Source organism: Pseudopipra pipra, chromosome 6, assembly GCF_036250125.1.
Source record: "Pseudopipra pipra isolate bDixPip1 chromosome 6, bDixPip1.hap1, whole genome shotgun sequence".
NCBI classification, from domain to species: Eukaryota; Metazoa; Chordata; class Aves; order Passeriformes; family Pipridae; genus Pseudopipra; species Pseudopipra pipra.
In genome coordinates this window covers 27,796,886-27,815,592 of record NC_087554.1, presented here as the reverse complement: position 1 = coordinate 27,815,592, position 18,707 = coordinate 27,796,886, and the positions used below count along the sequence as shown (strand labels likewise).

The 18,707-nt window shown below is 37.3% G+C and overlaps 1 protein-coding gene across 1 annotated transcript in view; it reads left to right on the top strand.

The window, feature by feature from the left end:
- Positions 1-17,704, top strand: part of ZNF106 (zinc finger protein 106) — a 39,882-nt gene extending 22,178 nt beyond the window's left edge. The window contains exons 11-22 of the mRNA XM_064658127.1: positions 2,870-3,650; positions 4,025-4,080; positions 4,579-4,724; positions 5,027-5,161; positions 6,077-6,193; positions 7,036-7,227; positions 8,618-8,680; positions 9,575-9,694; positions 10,151-10,222; positions 11,675-11,746; positions 12,372-12,518; positions 13,528-17,704. Coding sequence (XP_064514197.1) covers positions 2,870-3,650; positions 4,025-4,080; positions 4,579-4,724; positions 5,027-5,161; positions 6,077-6,193; positions 7,036-7,227; positions 8,618-8,680; positions 9,575-9,694; positions 10,151-10,222; positions 11,675-11,746; positions 12,372-12,518; positions 13,528-13,584 — 1,958 coding nt within the window. The 3' untranslated portion in view covers positions 13,585-17,704. The remainder of the gene's footprint in view (positions 1-2,869; positions 3,651-4,024; positions 4,081-4,578; positions 4,725-5,026; positions 5,162-6,076; positions 6,194-7,035; positions 7,228-8,617; positions 8,681-9,574; positions 9,695-10,150; positions 10,223-11,674; positions 11,747-12,371; positions 12,519-13,527) is intronic.
- Positions 17,705-18,707: the final 1,003 nt, after the last annotated feature.

Genomic DNA, 18,707 nt, shown 5'->3' with positions numbered 1-18,707 from the left:
GAGGGCTAGCAATGAAGATAGGGGTTTACTTTTGTCTGGAGGAGAAACAGGTGAATTAACCACTAATGGGAGGGCTACTGCCTCAGGAAAATGATATCTTAATGGCTATAGATGAAATAGCTAATTCTTTATTTAGACAGTTTAAAACCCATAAAACCTGTGTGCTGTAGTCTGTGGTCAAAGGCTTAAATGCTATTGGTAGTTTCCACTGCAACTTGCTACTGTGACTGAAGGTAGAAAGAGATTAAAAGCTTAATTATCCCTTACTTTCCTAAAAGCCTGTGAAGTCATGCAAGGTGACTCTATTGATAGTTGTTTGTCTGCCATAACAATGTCACTTGCCCAAACCCTTAACTTAGACAATTTGAGATAAAGATTCATAAGATCAATCATTGTTGAAGATAGCCAACACAATTTTTTTTCCCTTCAACTAAAGTGGAAAATACTGTTGGAAAAAAACACATTCTACTTTTATAAGCACATTTTTTTCTCAAGCACAAGATAAATGTTGGCTGAATTGAAGCTTAGACTTCTTTAAATACAAGAATTTGATTCTTTTTTTTAGCTTATTTCAGTTTGCTTTGGATGTGGAATTTTTTATAAATAGTGTTCTTCATGCTTTTTTAGTCCCCATTGCATTTCCTGTCTTCCACTCCATTACATTATATTAATGTAGTATTGTGAATTTTGCTTCATCTCTTTTTGGAGGATTTGACAGGGACTGTGAAGCTTTGGAGGCATACACTGAAGTAAACTTGGAACAGGGGGAGAATCAGCTTTTGTGTTTTGTTTCCACTGGTAAAGCTCAGCTTTTGGGAAGCCACTACCTTTTCTTCACTTCCCTGTTTTTATTGGTATATGCCATACTGTTATGTGTAAACATCAGTGAAGTGTCGTTTTTCTTTCATGTTAGAGTTGGAAAACTGAGAATAAAGATTTACTGATCACTCTCTGCAGTGGCACGCAGTGTCTTGCTTGCAGAATCTTCAGACTTCACAAGAGAGAAGCTGAAAAGGTTTTGTTTTTTTTTTTTCTTATGAAGATGAATCTTCACTGTATAGCTATATTTATTACTTCAATAATTACTAGAAATCTCTTAATCACATTAGTGTATTTTTCAGTTTCCTACAAACTTATTTTTGACATGTTAAAAGCAAGAATACTCTTTGGTGTTTGTCAAGCATAGTTTTGGTATTGATGAACTTCTGTATGTGCTACATTTAAAATGGATCTGCCATCAGATGAATTTAGTAATTTGGAGGGGAAATAAGTATTTACCATCAGGTAAAATCTGTAATCTGGGGAAGTGGAGTTCTCTGTTTCCTTCTTTGGCGTTTAACATTTAGCTTGTTAGCTTCCCTAGGAGGTTAGCTCAGCCTTGCTTTGAAGAAGCTGATTGCATTTGGTTTCCCCTAATTGTCAGGAATCTCTCCCACCTGCAAAATCGAGTGATTCTGTTTTCTTACACTATCATGGTGATTTTCTACTTTTTTTCTTAACACTTGCAGTACTCCAAGCACTGAGAATAACTTTTGGGTTTAGAAATTTCAGTTTAGGTTGCTGGTTACTATTATTTTCCTGTTCTAAAGCAGCCAGGTTCCTTCCTTGCCCCTTCCAATGGGAAATGAGTGACACATGATATTAGAGCCATATTCACAATTTCAGGTTTTGTGTGCCTTCTTACGAGTATAATTCAACACAGTAACTGTTCAGACTTCATCTAAGCATTCATTTCTTCCATATAGAGAATATCAGATTTTACAGCTGTGTATAACAGTTATGTGTCCAGAGGAAAACATCTTTCCATTGATTTATTTTAAATGCAACATACCCTACGGGCTGTCAGCAAGTTCTAGTTTTATCTTGGAGTTTCCCATCTGAGGAAGGTGTGGTGAGATATTCTCATTTTGGCTGTTTCTAGTTGGATGTGTAATTCCAAAGCGTCCCATTTATACTGTGATGTGTAATGTGCTTTTGGCTAAGCATTACTATAGGATTAGTTCGGTGGTTTCTGAGAGAGTGAAACAGGGGAATGTTTCAAATACTACCAGCTTCCCATTTGCATTGTGTGATCCCACCCAATAAATGCAGTCAACTTGAAACATCCTGTTCTGGATTGTAGTTATTGCAAATGCAACCAGGGAATTTTAGGGTGCAGGAAACAGCTGTTAGATGCTGTCCTTACTAAGGGCAGTTGAGGGATTGCATTCTTTGGTTCATATTAATTAAAATAAATGACAGGGAGAGTATGTTTGCCCCATTGCATAGTCCACCACAGATGAACTAACTAAATAAACCAACTAACTAAAGCCTACCCTCGTGGCTTACAGTGCTGCCATTCCCTGGATATGGTACAATGCTGCAGAGTGGGTCGTGCACAACTCATCAACCTAGAATTAGGTCCAAGTAACTTGGTAGAAATAACTAATTCAGATGGGTTCGGCACAAGGTCTTCATACTGTATCACTGAGCAGCTGAGTCGTGCTTGGCATGCATCACTACTACAGCAGTTGTGACAGCTGGTAAGGGAGCACACAGAGAGGAGTGGTAGCATTTTAAGCCAACAATGTAGGATTCACCAAAGATTGTCAGAACTTTAAAAGCATATAGTCAGCCAGCAGCTTGAATGATGTGCACCATTCCTTTGCTTCTGGCTACACAGATAAACATTTTATTCCCCAGCTATGTTTTTTAAAGGCTGGATAGCTGACTGAAATAGCAGATCTGCATGTGCACATAGTTTTCAACATGTAGGAATATGTACTTTACATGCACAGTTAAGTGTAAATGGAAAAATGCAGGGAGAGCCATTTTGCATAAATATTTATTGCTGTACAGATTGAATGTAACACTCGTCTGTTTTCTTCAGAGGAAACCAACCCGAAAACTTCAGTGTATCCAGTTATCTCTGCAACCATGTCCCTATCAGAGCTGATATCTTGTTTCCAGCACACTAATCAAGATGTCCACAAGCCTGCTGCAGACAGAGTAAAGTCTGGACTCCCTGAGAACCCTTCTCCTCCATCACTGTCTGTTTTCAGCAAGAGCGAGGCAAATGATACAGTAGCTGAAGAATTTTTATTGCATCAGTGTAGCACTTCTCTTTCAAAGCATTCGGTCCTCCTAGGAATGCCAATGGATAAAACGCCCAAATTGTCAGCAGAACCATCTGAGCAACACTTGGCAGCCACTGTAGTCCCAGCAGAAAAAGGGAACAGGAGGAGGAGAAGGTTAAGGAAGAAGAAAACTCTGAGGGCAGCCCATGTGCCAGAGAACAGCGATACAGAGCAGGATATGATTGACTCCAAGCCTGTCCGGAAAGTCAAGGGTGGAAAGGTTCCTAAAGGAGAAAAAGTTACTACATCTACTTCTCCAAGAGAGGAGGATGGAGCTACTGCTCAAAGAGCAAGAAACAAAGATAAGAATGACAGTGATGCTTCTCTGGAACTAGTGGAAGTTTCAGCACCTCAGTGTGAGGTGGTTGATGTTGGTTCATCAGAGTCAGGAGATGAGAAACCAGACAGTCCATCAAAGAGGGATTCACGCAGCTCTGTGGATCAAGCATTCCTAGAGGCATCTTGCTCTGGTTATGATGAAGTGAGCTCCACCAGTGAAATTGGCACAAATTATAGGAATGATGGGAAAAGAAGGTGAGATTATTGTAGACCTCTCAAAAGTATTTTTATACAATATTGATGAGGCTTCTCTTTTTTCTTTTTTGTTTTTCTTAGAAAGTCTTACAAAATCAGTGACTTTTTATTTCATTTAGGAGTGACATAAGAGGGAAAATAAAAACTGACTTGGCTGTTTTGGTCAACAAATGAATGCGTTTTGTTACCTATTAATTTCTCTTAATATGAGAACAAGGCTGCCCTTCATGGAAAGTTTGTGTTTGAGCTTATCTGTCACAGCATATTTTGTACTAAGTGCAGAGTCTTGTGTTTTGGAATATTACTTACACCAGTATTTTGTCTGAAAATGAACATGCAAAGTCCGATCTTGCTAATTTTTATTTTCGTTGCAGTGTGGCTGAGACACAGGCTTCCATATCATCACTGAGAGGATCAAAGAACTCCTCAGGTATCTTTTATGCTTTCCTGCTGATACTTAGTATGTGGTATCTTGCAGGACTTCGAGTTAAGTCTTAATCAAACTGCTTCCAGAGGGGAATTTTGCCTTGATAAAAAGATAAAAGCTTGCACTCAAAACTGAAGTGGGAAGTGACATCTACTCACATCATCTCTCATTGAATGCTTTGTGCCTTGACTCCTCCACAGCCCTCTGCCACCTCCCACACAAACACTTCTGTTCCACAGTCTCTGTAGAGCTGTAGGAAAAACAATAATACAGTCATTTTTCTATTTTAAAGATATTTCTGGACTTAATGTCATATAAGGTCTTTCTGGCATTTTATGTTGCCTTCTGTCACTTTCACACTCCAACTGGGACCCACAGTTAAATTTGACTTCAAGGTGCTGAGCCCACGAAATAGTTCTGCTGGTTGACAATACAAACAACAGTGGTGTGTTTGCTTAAAAGTGTTCCCATAATCAAAATACATTTATCTCTGTCCTACAGAAGTGTCTTCGGAGCCAGGTGAGGACGAAGAACCTACAGAGGGAACCTTTGAGGGACACTTGGCTGCAGTGAATGCTATTCAGATTTTTGGGAATTTGTTGTATACCTGCTCAGCAGACAAAACTGTTTGTGCCTACAATCTCGTTGTAAGTAAGGTTGTGGGAATGGTGTTAAATGAATTGCAATCAAAAGGTTGTTTTTTTGTAAAGCCTCACTATGTAGCTAAGGAAGCAGCTGCTTTTTCAAGCATGTAATTTATTTTATACTATACTTTTCTTCAAAACTCTCTTCTCTCCCTTCCCAACCCCTTCTGCCTATAGGAGAGGCAAGGAGAGATAGATTGCTGTATGTGTCCTGCTTTTTTTTAGCTGCCCTTCCTTATTCTGTTATGCACATATCCTGAGAGGTATTATGGGCGTTTACACTGACACTGTGCTTTCCTTTTTAGAGCAGGAAGTGTGTGGCCATCTTTGAAGGACATACTTCAAAAGTGAACTGCCTTCTGGTTACTCAGACAAATGGGAAGAATGCTGCACTCTACACTGGCTCAAGCGACCACACTATCAACTGTTACAATATCAAGGTACTCAAACTCTGTGTTGGTTAACATATATCTCATTTTATGCAAGTGTTTCTTTACAAATATAAATTAAAAAAGCCTTTTAAACCCATATAAGCTGGACATAAGCCCTACTTCATACCACCATAGAGTAGAGCAGAAACCCCTCCCCACACAAACAAAACAGCAAAGTATGAACTGATTAACTGCCCAGATCCTTTGGCTAGCTTGTCAGTACAGTTTTTGCCGAAACAGCATGACATGATCCCAAATGCTGGCAACAACAAAGTGCAGGATGGTTGTTTGGCCATGAATATCATATTTCTCTTGCTGTATTTCTAACTTTATTGCTTACAGAATATGTCTAATTTCATTGTTTGTGGAGGGCACTGCTCTCTGTTCTCTCTCTAGCTGTAGAGCAGCTATAGAGACAACAGGTGTCTGTTATTCCAAGGGCAGATGAAATAGCAGGCTGAGGCTTCCTGAAGCTGGATGTTTGAGGGTAAATGATAAGAAGGCTTGTCCAACCTGTGACTTGAAGGACTAGAAAGCAAATATCTGCTTCAGGGAGCAAATTGCCAGAGGTTTTAAACTCATAAGTTCCCTATGGGGAGTCCTCAACCTCAGCTATGTACAGGGTGGTTTCCATATATACATATATAGTCCATAGTCTAAATTTCTATATACGTTAGAGGTTGTGAATAGAATAAAGTGTTTAGGATTATAACTGGTTTCTGAAGTACAGTCAAGTCTGGGAAATGTTCCTGATTAAAACCAGGATCAAACTGCTATGTGACACTAGATTGTCAGATTTTTTTTCCAGCTCTCTTGGTTTAAAAAATGCAGCTTATAGGTGAAAACCATCATTCGCTTCAGGCTTTTTTCCCCTGAATTGTTTTCGGTTAATTAAAAGCTTTTAAAACTTCTTTCTACTGCCAGACCAAAGAGTGTATGGAACAATTTAAATTGGAAGATCGAGTGCTCTGTTTACACAGTAGATGGCGGATCCTTTATGCGGGCCTTGCAAATGGCACTGTGGTTACTTTCAGCATAAAGGTTAGTTCAAATATTGGCACCTAAAAGCCTACTGTGATGCTGTTTCTCTCCACTTTGTGTTTCTTTCCATTCTTTCTCTAGAGTAGTAAATGTATTTGTAATGGAAGTATTTTGGTATAAATGGTCACTGTTGGCCCCTTTTGGTCCTTTATTTTGTCTGTGCATGAAGCTATCCCATCCCCTGTCCCTTTGGTTACCTTTCTTTTAGCTGCAGTATTGTTATGTTTTTCCTTAAGGTTCCTCCTGATCTACCAGCCCTGTGTCATTTCTGACACAGCTGATTATTTGTGAATCCTCCTTTCTTGCCCTTCAAAGTAGTGTGAGAGACTTTTATGTATTGCTACTCCTTTTGCAGTTATAAAAGAGAGTCACATGTTTTTCTGGCAAAGAGGTTTTATCAGCAGTCCCCATGATGTTTAAAAGTGAATAAAAATTATTATTTAAATGAGCTATTTTTTCTGATTATTCTTTTCATGGATTCTAGACTTAATTTCTCAAATTTATCCTTACAAATTTATCTTGTTTTGCATTTTTCTCATAACACTGTTTCCTTTCACTGTTTTGACTCTGCAAGAGGATCTACTGGACCTTTGCTAAACAATTAAATTTTTTTTTTAAAGACAGAAAATTGAAGCCTAACATAAAGAGTTATTTCCTTGATTGGAAACTTAGTTGTTAAGATGCAACTCTTACTAATGCAGCTCTTACTAATGTTTAGTAATTGGGTTACTAAACTGAAATCAGATGCTTTAACAAGTACAACACAAAAAGGACTCAATGGTCTAGTCAGTGTCATAGCAGAGTTTTAATTCTTAAATACCATTTTTTTCTTCCCCCAACAGACTAATAAACAGGTTGATACCTTTGAATGCCATGGCCCTAGAGCAGTGAGCTGTCTAGCCACAGCTCAGGAAGGAGCACGCAAGCTGTTGGTAGTGGGTTCCTATGACTGCACCATCAGCGTGCGAGATGCACGGAATGGACTGCTTCTCAGAACCCTGGAAGGTCACAGCAAGACTATACTCTGCATGAAGGCAAGTGTCCCTGAAAACAACATTTTTGACAAAGAATGCTTAAAATTATGTGTATTTTCTTCTTCATCTACTAGTGAACAGATTGTGATAGGAAATAGAGGATTTCTCTGTTTTAAATTATAAAAACTGAGTAATCTGGTAGGAAAATTGTCTCTGTATGGCTGCCATATCACATGTCCCCAGTTGCCACATCTATGTATGTTTTTTGAACACTCAGGGATGGTGGTTTCACCACTTCCTTGAGCAGCCTGTTCTAATGCCTGACCATCCTTTCAGTGAAAAAATTTTTCCTAGTATTTATTCTAAACCTCCTCTGGTGCAATTTAAGGCTGTTTCCTCTTGTCCTGTCACTTGTTACCTAGGAGAAGGGGCTGACCCCCACCTCACTACAACCTCCTTTCAGGTAGTTACAGAGAGCAATAAGGTCTCCCCTGAGCCTTCTTTTCTCCAGGCTAAACAACCCCACTCCTCCCAAAGCCTAGTGTTCCATGGGGTTGTTGTGATCCAAGTGCAAGACCTATGTAGAAAGCATAATAACATTTCATGTTATTAGAAGATTTAGGGGATTTTTAAATGTGAGTTTACCAACAGAAGGAAAGTTGGGGAAAAGGTGAAGCTAGTCTTCATGTAACCTGATAGTACAAACCTCAGAGGAAACTGGAAAAAATGAAGTCAAGAAGTATTCTTTTTTAATAGAAGAATCACTGACTTATTTACATGTTTCTGGCTCCTGAAATTATGAGATGGAACATGTGCTTGTCTGACTGTTTTGCTGTGAGCACTATCATGTAACAGATAGGCGATTACTTCCATAAATTGTGTTTGTCACTTTATTTATTGTAGTGCGGTGGCACAGCCCTTTTTGCCCTGCAGACTGTCCTAATTCTTCTTCAATGACAGCATACCATGATCCCTTCTTGATCCATGATGGATCTGGTGAGCTTTCTTCCTAGAGTAGCACTAGTTAGGAGCATTGTTCTTCTTACATGAGCAGAATATAAGTACACAGCACATCCAAAATTTCAGGAAACAGTGGGCTTTAGTGTGCACATGCAGAGCAGCATTCTGCATTCAGTTTGCTTTGTCCCTGATTTGCTGCTGACCTGTTTCTGAGAATTGTCCATAGGCTAATGAATTAGCCTGGTGGACTGCAAGTGAACAGCTTCTTATGTCAGTTGCAAAGTGTCAAAAGTCATAGTTAGGATATTATAATACATTTGCTAGCTCTTAGGTAAAGAACTCAGTGCATGCTTTTTCTTCATATTCTTTATTGAAGTCTGTCAAATTTAGGAAGTACTGCAGTACAACTCTGAGCTGAACAGCATCTTAATATTTCACTTGCCCATTTCAATATCTGTTACAAAAAATAAAACTTTTTTTTTTTTGTAAGGTTGTGAATGATCTGGTATTCAGTGGCTCCAGTGATCAGTCTGTCCATGCCCATAACATTCATGTAAGTCTCATATATAAGGATGGAATGACTTTTGCTATTAAGGCAGTGAATTCCTATGCTATAAAGTCAGTATTTTCCAAATTTTTCACTGGTGGAGCAAATAATTTCCAGAAAAGGAAGTCTCATGATTTTGTTAATGTGACTATGCACTGTAGCTGACTAAAGATATGTGAAGAGTACATAAATATGCCGACTCTTGTCACATGATATGCAATGCCTTTTTAATGGGCTTCTTGCTTTTGCAAATATTACTAAAAAATGTGCTGATAATATGGAAAGGGTTGAAAGCAAACCATGCGAGATACTGTGCTGGGGGAAGAGTTTCTTTATTACAGGAAAAACATGAGGAACGGTGTTCCAAACTAGATGGTTCAAAAGCTATCTCTAGCCTGCCACTCTTTCCCTCTTTTACACCATCTTTCCACAGTCCTAGGAGAAGCATTCATGTAGCTATGCAATAAGTTAGATTAAGAAATTTATCAGAGGTAAATTTTAATTGACAAAAAATATATTTCTGTGTATTTAACTAGATTTGCTCACTGATCCTTGTGGCTAACTAAATGCTGCTGGTACAAATAGCATGGTAGTAGTTGCAAGGTGGATGGGAATATGTAACTAAAGATGGAAAGAGAAGTAGAGGAAGATAAGAGAAAACTTTTCATAGACTCATGCTTTTCTGTTGTACCGGAATGGCTCTGTGTTAAGATGGGCAAACAAAATGATATTTGATCATAATCTAGAAGTGCCTTCATAGGAAGTGGAAGTGTAATAAAGGGGTTTTCCATTTTTGAGTATTGAGCATTGAAGCTAGCTACCCTATCTGGATTAAGTAAAGCTGTTCTGTTGTTTAAGAAAAACCAAACACCTGTTTACCTTTGCTTTTTCTTGATGCAGACTGGAGAGCTCGTACGAATCTATAAGGGCCATAACCATGCAGTGACGGTTGTGAACATTCTTGGGAAAGTGATGGTGACAGCATGTCTGGATAAATTTGTTCGTGTTTATGAACTACAGGTAAGAAAATAGATGGTTACTAATGACACTTACCTAAGATGCATTAATTAATTATTTTGAAGTCAAATAGAAGTCATCTTTGTGCTTACTGGTCCCTGGCCTATCCCTCTCTTTGCTGTCACTCAGAATATATAGTTGTCTCACCAGCCAAAATACATGGGTTTTAAAGAATATAACCTAAACCATTTCTTTAGAACCTAAGACAATGACAGCTCTGAAAAAGGTGGAAATATTAGTTTTGTCTGCTGAAAAGACCAAGTGCTTAATTGGACAAAAAGACTCACGGAAGCAATGTAAGCAACAATGAGCTTTCAAGGTGGCTATTAATTTTGGAATCCACCAGAGGAGTTCAGTTGCTACCAAGCAAACTGCTTTTATAAGCATTATCCTTTGCATGTCTGTGAAAAATGGCTATTGAATGTCCTGCTTTAAATGTCTGTTTCTGTTTCTTTCAAGTCGCACGACCGCTTGCAAGTCTATGGAGGCCACACAGATATGATCATGTGTATGACCATCCATAAGAGCATGGTAACTTCCTTCTTTTTACTGGTATTAAAGAGAAGGTTGTAAGTGCCACAGGCATATACAAGACAGTTTAATTTTTTCGGATAAAGAAATCAACCTATTATTTGACTAAGAACAACTTGGAAATGCAGCCAAAAAGTCAAGTTGCTATAACAGCTTTATATTTATGTAATATTATTGTCTGGAGAAAAATTATCTTCTAGCTTACGGTAGTCTTAAAACAATAGCTCTTTTTACAGTAATGACTACAATGAAGTGTCCAGAAATAGTAAAATATTTCCTCTTTTTGAAGTGTCAATCCTGTTTGACTGTTACTCAAGGGAATCACACAGATGCTAGAGTCAAACCTCTAGTAACCTTTGATAGAACGTAAACAAAGATACGCAGTTGATTTAGGTGCACAGGTTTCTTCATGCATCTGCCCTGCAAGATAAGTTTCAGAAGCACTTCTGGATACACATTTCTTAAAATAGTCATTAAAGCACTTATTTGTCTGCATATGTAGGAATTTGCTTGCAAAGTTTCTTTGCGATTATAAAATAAAAGGTAAATTAGTGATCTCTAATAAAAAAGTCCAACAGAACTGATTTCCTACTAAATGGAATATATACTACCCAAGCATCACATCTCATGTGACTAGAATCTGAGGCTTGAACTGTCCCCCACCAGTAGTCTGTTGTGGGCATTCTCAAATCAAAGAAGTGTTCAGGTAAGAAGCTTAGTGACAAGCAAAAGATTATAATTTTCTGTAGTAGTCTTAGTAGTAAAGTGTAGTCTCTTACACACAACAGATTGGCTGTTGCATCCTAGTGGCAAATTTCTGAGAACTGAAATGAATAAAAATAACAAATGGATTCTTTAGCTTGCAGAGTTTTCTGTATTATGCAAGGAGTTTTTTTAACAATGAATCATTGTTATGGGATTATAAATGTCTAGCATCCTGTTCTTTCAAAAGGATAGTTTCGTGTGGAGCATCTGCCAAACAAAAAGGGTATTTAAGATGTCATTTTGCCTTCCTTTTCAGAATCTGCATCAGTCTTTTTGAATTTCTGATGTTCTTCTTCAACCTTCCTCTCCATCCTTTTTTTGATATACATATAACTGGTTAAGCCCTGGAAATATATTCAACTTGACATTTACACCTGCTTTTTTTTTTAATTTAACTGAATAGTAACATAAAACATATTTTAAAGTTTTCTGAACTGTTATACACATGACACTATCAACAATAGAGGTTATGGAAACATTTCTTATTCACTAGTAGGTTTTTGTAAACTATGAATGCAAATCTTAAAAGAATTAGGCTATTAGCATTTTTTAAATAAAGAAGCCTTACCTGTTGATATTTATTGTTTTTCGCCTAATACCCTCTGCACTGAAGCCTCCTTCAAAGTTTTACTTCATTTTTTTTTCTTCTATTCCCAGCTTGCTTATCCACAAATGTTTCTTTTACAGATCTACACTGGATGCTATGATGGCAGTGTCAGAGCTGTGAGGCTTAATCTGATGCAAAATTATCGTTGCTGGGTAAGGAGCAAAATGTTTAACCTTCCTTTATTGTAGAATTTCCTAGGGGTATTCTCTATACTCATTTAGTCTTGGATAGCTTGACATTTAATTTATTATAATTCATTATTTTTTTAAAAATGTGGATGTACTTTTTAAATGTAGGTATATATCACGAGTTCAATTTTACATTGTCTTTGGTGTATATATATATGCTGTGGAACAAGTTGATAGTTTAAGTTATTTTTCTTCCTGGCAGTTTTTAAATAGTGACATGTAACTGTTTAAAACCAAAAACTTAACCTGAGTGACACAGACAAGCTGATTTGCTCTGCTAAATAAGTTTAATTAAATTCCAAATGACTCTGTCACAGGTAAGCTTAAATCTTGTAAAGACTTAGCTCCTGTCTTCCTCCTGTCATTCCTGCTGATGGTCTAGGCTTGGATAGAGGCAGGAAGAATTTCTGTAAACTGTAATTAAAGGAATAGAGACCATTGAAAATGGAAATGCAATAATAAGATAAAAAACTTAGAGGAGTTGGCATGTGTGTTAGCAGATTTGGAAGAATATTGTGAAGTTGCAAGAATAAAAGGATTAGCTAAAATTCTATTTCCCTGGCTTATTCTGGTATGTTTTTTCTACCAGTGGCATGGATGTTCGCTGATCTTTGGAGTTGTGGATCATCTGAAACAACACCTGCTAACTGACCATACCAATCCAAATTTTCAGACCCTGAAATGTCGTTGGAAGAACTGTGACGCTTTCTTTACTTCCAGGAAAGGTTCCAAGCAGGTACATGGTTGAAATAACGTGGTTGTATTTGATAATACAAAATACTTTATATCACCACAATTGTGGAACTTGATCCTATTTCTCTTAAAAAGGGTTAAATTTTTCTAGTCTTGGCAGACTTAACTGTGTACAGTTACAGTCATACAGGGCTTGCAGGATTCACTTCAGCCTGTGACAGATGAAAAGTGCAGCTACAAGATATGGTCCATTTAAAACAGTTTCATCAGTTTAAAACAGTTTGATTGTAAAATATGTGGAAATGGTAAGATTCTTAAAATATTAAAGAAATTCTACTCAAGATATTAGTAAGTTTCTGTAGGAAAAAGATATTTTTAAAATGAACAAACATCAGCCTTGAAAACAGGTTTTTATCCCTTTAATTCTTATCCGTCACTACCCCTTTCATTGTTCCAGATGATGATGCTGTGTATTTTTCACATGAGATTGTTAGCAAAACCAATTTTTAAATAAATAGTGGATAAATTTATGAGCAAAAGTTAGCTCAGATTGGGAAAAAAATAAGAATGCATGGGTTGGGCTGAGTGATGTGGAAAGGGTTAGGTGGTGGGTGTAAGGAGTGCTGTTACTTATAGGCTGATTGGTAAAATACACATTTTACTCCTTGGCAATATAAACTACCTTCCTTTGAATGCTTTCCAAAATATGGAGAAGGAAGGAGTTTCTTTGAGAACTAAGAAATCAAAGTAAAATCCTTAATTTCTCTTTAAGTACTGGCTTTGGATATGATGTGTTTATCTGATTTGCTCTTCTAGTCAGAAAAAAACTGGGTTTTATTTGCCTTAAATTATGTGGTATGTGAAATACTTTATATATGTGATTTAATAGCTTGACATTGATATTTATCTTTTTAGAAGCTTTAAGCCAAACAAATGTATATTATTTAGAATTCCACTTTCACTGAGGCTTCAAGAATCTTTTGCAAAGTTTTCTATGGGTTTTTTGTGATGATGATGATTGTTTTTAATTGACTTCTCTGGTTCTTTTCTAGGATGCTGTAGGACACATTGAAAGGCATGCTGAGGATGACAGCAGGATTGACTCATGAAGCTTTTCACCTCCCACATTGGGAAGTAATTTTATATGTCAAAATTATTCCAAATAACATCTGTTCCTTTCTCCAGTCTTCCCTCTTTCTTTTCCCACTTGGAATATAAAAACTGAGTGGGGCTGAAATGCATTGCTATGGAGACTGCAGGTTGTGTTGCACTCTGTAGAAGCAAGGCTGGTCAATTAAGATTTAGCCCAAATTCTTGCAACTTTTTAATTCATTGACAGACGAGAATATTCCCTCCTCTTGTCTGCCTTGGTTTTTATTGTTTGGGGTTTTTTTCTGGTGGTTTTTTGTTTGTTTGTTTGTTTTAATATGTATAGTCTTTGGGAAATCCAGAGGGGTGTTGAGAACTTAGATTCCAATAGGTGCTGGTGTTTGCAAACTCAGCTTGAGGCCTTTTAAACGTCTAAGACATGTCTGTTTTTATGTTGTATCCAATTTTTTAGCCGATTTTGATAAAATTCTGCAAACTAGAATATCACAAATTCTAAATGTAACCTGCATTTCTGCTGTACATTTTTACTTTCTTCATAGAAAGAAAAGGTATTTTATGGAGACTGGAATAAATTAATTTTTTTAATGTTAATTGTAACTTATTTTTTATTCCTTATGTAAAAATTGCTATAACTGGCACAATATATCCAGTGATAGATACCATACCTCCTGATGTATTTTGTTTATTTGTGGGACAGCAGTTATTTCTTGAGAATTATGTCAGTAGCAGCAAAACAACCAGAACAGTGGCTCTACTCATGTGCTTTGCAATCTTAGTCTTTTTAAATATAGATCTTTATGTACAAGAAAGAAGTAAGTGGTGTCTGGTTTGTTTTAGTTAAAGACCAGCATAACCACTACTGTCTTGGTACAACACCACAGTTGGATTCCTGATTTTATTTGAAATCTTAGTGACTGAGCTTTGCAGTCCCATATCTTCAAACTAAGAGAAATGCAAAGGCACTGCCTGTCTGCGTGCATCCACTCAGGCAGTTTTTTGTTTCTGTTGTTAACTGTCTGAATTAGCTTGGGCTATGTCAAGTTCACAAAATGTCAACTGGAAAGAATTGAGCAGAATTTTAACATCTAAAGTACTCAAGCAGAAGCTGAGGATACGAAATGCATATCACATGTGAAAGTCTTGTTTCTACTAATGCACAGAAAGTACCACAGAGAGGCCAGTGCAGAAGGGAAGGCTGTTTCTACTTGTCAGAATTCCTCTGCAGGTGTCCCTTGATGGGGAACACTTCACCTGTGAAGTTCAGTAAAAGGTACTTCTTGCACTTGAGATCCTCTCTCCCATTATGACACCAGTTTAACAAAGAACCCTCTTAACATTGAGACTAATCCCGCAAGGAGCTTTGTGTTCACTTTTGCCTAACTTGCTGCTCTGGGTAAAATAAGCAGAGTTTCCTTAAACTGTAACACGTGAAGACAGACCAGTGTCAAACTGAGCTGCTTATAAATGAATCCAGGGCTTTTCAAAAAAATTTAATGTACTATTTTTATGAGGCATCTCTTTCACCACTACTTTGAGACTTGCCAGCCATAGACCAAATAAGATTTATAGCCTCATTCTTTGACTATAAAGAAGCCTTTTTAGGTGAAGAAAGTGAGGGAAGCCCATGGATGTTCCACTGCCATCAAATGGAGGAACTTCAGGGCCTTCTCTGAAGTACACTGGTTTTGTATTATCTTAGTGGACAAGCATTTCTTTGTAATTGCTTGACATTGATGATGTTTTTTGTGAGACAGGAATAAAACATGAAGGAGATGCAGTAGCATCCTACTTCACTCTCTGAGGTTCCAGTGCTTTTGTGGTGATTTGTTTCTGGTTTCTTGGTTGGTTTTTTTTTATTATGTTTGTGGATAGAAAAAAGCCCCAATATGTGGCTCAGACTTCAGGCTGTTTTGAGAGTGTTCTTGTTTTGGTTTTTGGGGATGTGTGTTGGTGGTGTTGGTTTTTTTTTTATCTTTCTTTCTTTCTGTGGTCTGTGGATGAAGCAATTCAATAGAGAATCAGGTTGAGGGAAATCTTTAGGCAGTGTAAATGTTTTCTGATGGAGGCTCTAATGCTCTAAAGTCTCTGAGAGTGTTTGGTTTTTTTAATGACCTAAAAGCAGAAGACTGCATAATACTTAAACCATTTCCAAAAGTGTTGATATTCAGGAGTTCTTCTGGGAGTTTTTTGAACAACAATGAGGGAGCATGTAATCGTGGCATAAACAGTGTGGATGTCTCAAGCTGTCCTTCCTGGACTTTGCTTGAAGTGAAGATGCGGAGGTGTGTCCCAAGGACAAGCATGTGGGGCAATAGTAGCATTCTGAAAAATGGTGTGTGAGAGTAGATTTTGTTACTTCTTCACTGTAATTCTTCGCATTCTTTTAGCTGTTTTCAGCAATGCGTAAAGATCTTTCTCTCTTGCTGTTGCAACAAAAACAGTTATTACACTTTATTTGCATTCCTGATTGCTTGCTGGGTTTATCTTTTCTGGTTGGTGGAAGAAGTCTTCCTTTTCTTGTAGTCCATTATATTTCCTAATCTGTCATCAAAAACAGTCCTCCTGAGAAGTCTGGGCCTCTGAAGTCCAGCTTTAGCAGTGGTGTTTTTTGCTACTTTGCAGGTCATTTCAGCTATATTGTAAGAATCTTAAAATGGATAAGAGGTGGGAAAATAGCAGAACTGCATGAGTGAAAAATTTTGCTTCATTTATTATAAACAGTTTTTAAAAGTCCTTAGGGATTCAGAGGAAAATGCTGCACTGCTTTGTCATGAGGATGTCTTGAAAGTATTTGCTATGAAACTATGCAGCTGTGAAAATCTCCAGGCTTCTCTGGAATTCTATGGAGAGGTTTCCTATTTGTTCAGGTAGAATTCAGTGCAGATTTCACTGTTGGCCATTCACTTCTTCTGTAGGCAATTGCAGAAGAGAGATGCTGAACTAATGTATTGGCATGGTATTTATTAATGAGATTCTCTCTGGTCTTGAAACTTAGAGTTTTGACTCCTGATATACCTCCAGTCTAAGAGTGTCATGACTTTGGGAAGGAATTATTTGTGAAATTTAACAGAGTAACATTTGCATGAAAAGCAGTATTGCATGTCTGAAGCCAGTTTCAGGATTATTTGTTTTTTATTTTGGTTTGGTTTTTTATGCAAGTAAGAAGCTGTGGGTAAAAGAGTGAGTGGAGTGAAGGTTTATTTTGTGGTTAGCTGTGGGGGGTTTTTAGTCAAATATTAAATAATGAGTTCTGGACTTGCTATATGGTTGACTACGTATGATGGGGCCATTTGGGATTGGTCCATATTTGTTTCTCCTTTCTCTTTCAAATACAGGGAAAAATACAGCTATCTGGCAGTGCAGAATACTCTATGGCCTGATAATGCTGCTTCTGTACATGGAGGGAGATGGAGGGAAAAGTGCTGCATCCATTGGTACACAGATGCATTAAATATCCCAGCTTCTGTTTGCCTTGTATCACTTATGTGTGGATTACAGACTTTAAACATATTGTCAGCACATAAGTTGACTTCTGCAAAATAGCAGGAGCTTGGCTGTGTGGTGTGTTTGAAGTAGTGCAGTTCTTAATGCACCTTTTCAAACTGTACAATCATGCCAGATGAAGGTAAATGATAACTGCAAACTCGCAATAAATGCCAGGGAAAAGGTTTTTGTTGGGAAAATATTTTTTTCCCTTCTGTTGAATTAAAACACAGGTACAGGTGACTCTTTGTTTTCAGGCTTGTATGGTACTATAATTTAAACAGCCTAAGTTGTCCAGAGTTGCAGTGAGGGAGGATAAGGAAACGGTTTCATCTACTGTTTGTAAAATAATTAGTCTTCAAAGAGTAAATTGTGTAGGTATAAATTCTGTTGTATGCACCTGTCAGCTTCTCAAATTTAATTTTCCTGTAATGTTAAACAGTCTTTTTGAAGAATGAAAGTGGAATAAAACAACTTGATTAAATATGTAGTAATTTAAACTGTGTAGAACATGTGCACAGATTGACCCTGGTTTTCTTCTCTGACTTTGGTACAAAGCTGTGAGTGTAATAATGAAACTTTACATGGCAAAAGAAGAAAAAAGAAGAGAAAAAAAATAAAGTTCTTTATATTGTTGTGGTTTGTCAGTCTGATTCTCCTTTATTTTAAATAGAATGATTCTTTCATAGGATTTGGTAGAACTTGACTTTGTTCTGAATTTTTTTCCTATTTTAAGAGGTCTGGATAAAATCAGACAAGCCACTTTGAAGCTCCAGCACTGGCAGGAATGTTATGAGTGTGCAGGAATCTCAGACCTAGTCATTTGGCAGGGAAATGGAAACTGTCCACCCAGCTGGTGCCTCCAAGATGACGTACTGACTGCCTTGCTTCATGGCCAGATGCAAGGGAAGTTGGTGGTTCACTCACCAGGACTTTAAGGACCAGTTTTGAATTGCCAATTAAAAATCCTGATTTTGATCTTTTGACTGACAGATTTTGGTTTTTCTCTGACCATCCCAACTCAGAGCATCTCTGCCATACTTTTTGTAATAGTAGCTTAATGGAGATAATGCGTGGCTGGAAGCTGGGGCTCCAAGTGTTCAAGTCATTTTAAATATTATTTGTGTTAAAACAAAAGTAGAATTTAAAGGAGAATAAAACTTTTCTTTAGAAAACTATAGGATTTTCTTAGTCTTTCAGAGTAAGTCACAGTGCAAGACTACATTAAGAACTTTAGTCAAAATGTTTTCTGTTTTAGTGACCTTTCAGTTAATGTGCTACTCACCAGAATAACTTTGAGTGGATGCTATGATTTGTTTTTAAAATTTTGCTTTACAATAGTCGATTGCTTTGCTACTTTTCACCACTAGAGAACTAAGTAGAAGGTTCTTCTGACAAAACGTGGTCCCTTTTGCATGTTTTGGTTTTTCTTCCATTTTTTATATAGAAAAAGGGTTGGCCACTTCTGAAAGCCTGTCATCCTTTAAGCTGATAACAAGGGAACCTCTCAACTTCTCAAATGCTTGCTTTTTTTTTTTTTTCCAATGCTTTCAAGGAGTAAACTGGCAAGTGTTTAAGATATTATGCTGATTTCACGCTTGCCATAAAACTCAAAAAGCTGCTGTATATTCAGGAGAAT